General features: G+C 50.9%; 1 protein-coding gene across 1 annotated transcript; it reads right to left on the bottom strand.

Moving 5' to 3' along the window:
• Positions 1-2,145: 2,145 nt before the first annotated feature.
• On the bottom strand, positions 2,146-5,019 carry PFICI_08776 (uncharacterized protein; the record flags this gene model as incomplete). The annotated part of the gene is made up of 4 exons (XM_007837357.1): positions 2,146-2,363; positions 2,422-4,496; positions 4,560-4,917; positions 4,986-5,019. 4 exons carry the CDS (start codon positions 5,017-5,019, stop codon positions 2,146-2,148), a joined length of 2,685 nt encoding a protein of 894 aa, XP_007835548.1.
• Positions 5,020-5,720: the final 701 nt, after the last annotated feature.

Genomic DNA, 5,720 nt, shown 5'->3' with positions numbered 1-5,720 from the left:
AAAGAAAAACATGAAACACGTCCATCGATCCCACCCCCTAGTGCCCCCTATCCACGCATTGGCTCCAAAGACTACACCTGACACCCCTCATTGGCCACAGCTGCCCTTGTTCTGAAACAACCATCCGTGGGCTATAGGCAGCTTGTTAACTTTTTCATGGTTGGTTCTTGTGCTATCCTTTATTTTTCCTTCTCCTTTGTACAACCTGTTGTGGGATGGACCTCTCCCACATGCTTGCAATTTTCATCCGAATAATATCAGAGCTGTATAATAAAGCCGATAGGATGCAGCATTAGGCCGGCTGTGATCGATCGACTCTTATTTTGAAACGGAGAAACAAACATCACGGATCCCCCGCCATCCATGAGACGATCGGTAACTACAGGATTTGGTGACCACACTACACTATTACACATTACTACTACATTCTACTACAGTCAACACTACCGAGACTACCTACTTCCATGCAAGCAAATACACTACCGGATCAGCTTCCGACGAGACCATTTTGACTAGTCCATGGAGCTCGAATGCATGGACTAATGGATCAGAGACATTCGCTGGAAAGAATGTCGTATCATCAATCTGCCTGTCACTGCCCTTCACCTAGGTTCACCAGGAGTCAAAGTCTTGACTGTAGCCAGCATCAACAGTCACATCTCTGATCCCCTTCATTTATTGAGAGTCTAGACCAACGACATGACGATGCTTGGTAATTCTTGTTGAAAGAGAAAACTTCATCTCTTCTGACGGCTTCCAGCTTTTTCGATTTCTCGCATTGCCTCCACGTTGATATACGATTAATACGAGGTCTCTCACAACCTTCCTAACTCATTCAGCCATGGACCCACGTCATTAACCTTGCAGTACAAGACGACTTCTTCTCTGAAGAATCCCTAAATAATAGCACAATGGCAAATACTACGTAGTAGCCAGTCCGGTGCCCATCCTTGCAAGGTTGTGATCAAGAACACGACTCGCTCGCTTGCCTGACTGACTGACATCCCACTTCGCATCCCAAAGATCCACTTCGGCTCCAAACCCGGGGGACCAGCTATCTTGACAGCAAGAAGAGCATAGAGGCTCAGCTCTGCAGGGTTTCCTTGTGGGGTTGATTTATTGCGTCCTCCAACATGTCACGATTGGCAAGGCATATTTGTGTTTCTCCCCTTTTCTTGAAAGAGAAACTTCAATGTTGTGCATGCAAACGTTACTGCTTGGAAAAGGAAGGAAAACATCCCTCATCACCCCTCATCACCACCAACGAACAAGCAGATGAAAGAAGCAAACCATGGTCAACGGGCAGACAAGTCCTTCACGAATATGTGATTGTGATAGTGCCAATCTAATAACTAACATGGCCAGTCACTTTTCTTGGTCCTTCAGGTGAACTATCATCTGGTACATTAGCACCTGTATTCAATCAACCACGTCTTGGCATATGCGCTTGGCATGAGTAATATTCCGACGAACACACGCTAGGTGACATTATACTTGAGAATATGTCGTCCTAGGTGACATTGACGAGTGTCAGCTTCTAGACTCATCCATCACCACTACCATACTCTCTTTATTCCATCCTCGCTACTTCCACCTCACTCGCCGAAAATCTTGGTTGGTCTGCACAAAACAAGATCACATGGTGACCACATCGCCGACACCTGCTGCTGCTCATCTGTAACCTCAATAGCTAGACGCAAACACTAGGTCGAAGCGACTCCTTCGTCACCTCTTCACTTTGACTCTTCATGTGTCGGCCATCCTCGGAATTGTATCCCCACTCCTGGCTGTGGAATGTCATCACCAGTGGCCTTGCTTCGGCCGACCGTTGACTTTACCCTCTCCTACGTCGCCATTTTTCAATCACTCACTCCAACCTCCAGTCAGATACCACGCTAGAGACATTTGAGAAGAATGTTCAATGCGCATCCTTTCCAAATCTCTGCCCATCTAGCCTGTTCATGCTCAGGAACATGCAAGGATTTCCAGATCGCCATAATAGTGGCTAATATCTTGCTAATGTTCTTGCCGCCCGGCAATAATGCTATCTGCGAAGGATGCTGATATGTAATAATGAATCGAGTGATGGAATGGGAACGGCGTAGCGCGGCGCCGACTTTTAGTTGCCATTCATGCATCAGTCACTCACTTGGCCTCATCAGTGCCCTCGGGAGTGCGTCCGTGGGGCCCTGAAGGGACTGGGTGACCAGCTTGCGGCTGTTGGTGTTGATTGTGTCCCTGAAAGTTCTTGTTGTTAAAGTTGTTACTTCCATTTCGATGCTGCTGGGAGTATTGATGAATTTGTTGAGGACTGGATCCGTATTGCTGATAACCCGGATTACTGAAGCCTCTCATGTTGTTCACTGGGAAATAGGTGTCAGTTATAGGGTGAACGCCTCGTTTGGTAGTTTGAGTTCCTACTTTGACTTTGTTGTGGGAACACTGGCTGTCCATATTGCATGCCAGGACTCATTCCGTAGATGGGTTGTCCCGATTGGGAACCTTGCGGCACCATCATTGTGGCGGCAGGTCGACCAGGGCTCGGATAGCCGTTAGCTCCAGGCATAGGCTGAGGCGGGACGGCACCGGGAGGCATGAACGGCGGAGCACCGTACATCTGCATCTGTCCGCCCGGCATACCCTGGGCAGTCACGAACTGAGGCTGCATCATGACGGGTGTTCCCATTGGCACTCCTTGGGGAGGCATGTATCCCGGATTGTTCGAAAAGCTCCGGGGGTTGTAGCCCATTTGCTGAGGGTTTCCGGTCATGAACGGCATACCGTTTTGGGCATAAGGCACCTGACCCTGAGCATTCATGTTGGGAGGGTATGCTGCTGAGACCGGCCCGACACGTGGCGAGGAGTAGGACTGCGATGAGTTAGAGTGCATCATTCTATGGTCATCCGCTCCGTTGAAGGGCCCGTGAGCCATTGGGCCATGCTGTCCTGGGTGGATTGGAACCGGTGGGACGTGAGGTGAAACGCGAGGTCCAACATTGTGAGCGCCTTGTTGCAAGTGGAACGGCAACTGGTGCTGGTGGGCCATTTGCGGCATAACATGCGAAGGGTTAGGTGTTGGGTGTGTGGCGAACGGTTGTCGTTCAAAATACTCCGTGTAAGACAAACGCATTGTTGAGTCCGGCTTCTCATCGTCCTGAGCCTGGCGCCAGGCAGGTGCAGTATCATAAGGTGGCTTGTAACCGTCATTGTCGGCCCAGTTCTTTCCCTCCGGCTTCTTCTGGCCCTTGAGGTGGGACAAGATGTTGCACTTCTTCGCGTTCGGGGCTGTCTTCTTTCTGGTAATGAAAGTGACAACGCCCGCATGATTAGATGCAGCGTTAGGATCAACGTTGTTCAAAGCCGACTTGGGACTTGATCCTGCACTAGGATGGCCGTTGGGACTGAAAGCCGCAGCAAATGGACTAGGTCTAAATTCGTGGCTGTTGGGGTTCAGCTTGTTCATATGACCTGGCATTGGTCCTCGTCGGCCGAATGACGGATCGACATTAGCAGGACCAGTGGGCGGCTGGCGCATATCTCCACCCATCTTCTGGTTGTTCTGGATACGGGCAGCCAACCCTTGAGATTGGCGTCCACCAGCTGGTCCCATGTGCGAGGCTCCGTTTCTATAGGGCGGATATGGCTGAGGGACATAGCTTGAGCGGGCACCAGGGTGCCGAGCTGCAGCTGCAGCAGGCTGTGAAGACGACGGAGCACCACTAGCACGTGTACGATCATTTTGAGGAGCCTGAGAAGATGTGCCGGCCTGGCCATCTTTGGGGGTCGGGACTTGCTTCTTCTGCGATGCAGCCTTGTCCTCTTCCTTTTGCCGCTGGCACTCTGCAGCATCTCTTGCGGCCTTCTCCTGAATGGCCTTCTGCTTGGCAGGATCCTTAGCGATGATACCAATAAGATCGACGGGTACAGGCGTGGGTAGCTTGAAACTGGAAGCAAACTTCTTCAGCTCCGTCAACTTCACCTCCTTGTCGGCTCGAGCCTTAGAGCTTCTAACTTTTTCGGCATTGTGTCGCTGTTGGTTGGCGAAGGCCTTGAATGACACCAAGACATCGCGTTCTACCGTCTCAGTTGCATTCGGAGCAGGTGCTGCATCCTTGTTCTGAGGAGACATGGTTCGAGCTGACGTAGTAGATGGCTTTGATGGTGCAGCAGCTTGGGGTGCAGCCTTGGTATCAGCCGTCTTCTGAGAAGTTTCAGCAGCCGCTTCAGACTTGGGCTCTACAGGCTTGGCTGCAGGTGCAGCTGGTGTAGCAGTCTCGGCTGGTGCAGCACGAGTCTTGAGATCATCTGCTGGCTTAGCAACAGTTTGCGGCTTGTGGGATTTCAGTTGCGAAGAGATAATCGCGGGATCAAATGGAGCGCCCTTCACGGTTGCCGAGCCCGTTGGAGCTCTGCGCGCTGGTGGAGTGTACTTATTCTCTCTGCCGCCCGGCAAAGGAGGAAAGTCGTTCTGCTGTTGACGTTTGACGCCGCTGTATCTAAAGAAGCGAACTTTTGTCAGCGGGCAATGCACATGTACGGAGTTATTAGACACTACTTACTTGTCTTCTTCATCACCGCCATTATCTCCGCCGACGAAGTCCATTACTCTCTCCTCTGCCACATGAGAGGTACTTGCAACGCTCGCCTCGATCTCCTTGGCCTTCTTGTCGGCAATGGCCATTCTTTCTTTATATTTGGGATTGCTCTTGTCGATTCGAGTAGTGTACATATTCTCATCGTAGTCAGTCTTGAGGCCGAAGAGCCGTTCGTTAGTCTCGAATTGGTTCCAGGAACCACCACTAGACTTCTCGAGACTATGATCAACGTTTGATGATGGGGTGTCGGGTTGCCATCTTTGCAGAACGCGCTGTTCGCCAGCACGGTTGCCAGAAATGGCTGTGTCAGTGCGGAAATTGCCTGGACATGTCAGTATTAGTATTCGGAGATGAAACACATTGAAATGTCAAGGTTCGCTTGAGGCTTACCATTCTGGCTCTTTCCATCCGCCTTTCCTGCCATTGTGTCTCTCTTCTGATAGTGCGGCAAGCTTGGAGAGTCTTTTCTGTTCGTGCCGTTGGAACCAGTTCCGTTGGGAAGCGCGGTGGCCGTTTTCTTCGACGGCACCATCATCGGGCGAAGCTCGACAAGATGGCAGGGCGAGCCGACGTTTCGTCCAAACTCGCGAGAACTGGAAAATAGAGTTCGTGACCAAGTATGCCCTGGAAAACTCGAGGAATCAGTATCAATCGGATGAAGGGTAAATAAGTAGCTCGATTCTGCCGATCATGAGAGCCATTGGGCAATGCTGTGACGTTCAATGGAAGCTAGAGTGCCGCGGCCAACAAACCGGGAGCGCTACAAGAGCCAAGTCGAATGGAGAGGGGGGGAAGCCAGCAAGCTGAAAGTATGGAACTCGAAGCATTACTGCAACAACAACAAAGTCGCGGAAAAAAATGGGATGTGTCTAGCACAAAATAGAAAAGTAGGACTTACCGGACTGCGAAAAGTTGTCCACGTCCTGCCTGTCTCAAAGACGCAGATGACTGTCGTGTGTTTGACAGGTGGGAACTTTGGCTGGTGCGAACAAGTATTTCGAAAAGCAGCACGCTGTGGAGAGTGGCCTCGTTCGTCAGCACATGGAGAAAATAAGGCCAACGATGAGTGCGCTCAAGCGCGCAATGAACGTCTGAAGGATAGCAGCGGAAGGTGTGTTGCAAGTA

Source organism: Pestalotiopsis fici, assembly GCF_000516985.1.
Source record: "Pestalotiopsis fici W106-1 unplaced genomic scaffold PFICI_Scf_6, whole genome shotgun sequence".
Classification (NCBI taxonomy): Eukaryota; Fungi; Ascomycota; class Sordariomycetes; order Amphisphaeriales; family Sporocadaceae; genus Pestalotiopsis; species Pestalotiopsis fici.
Note: the sequence above shows the minus strand (reverse complement) of the source record. Positions and strands in the feature narration are given on the sequence as shown.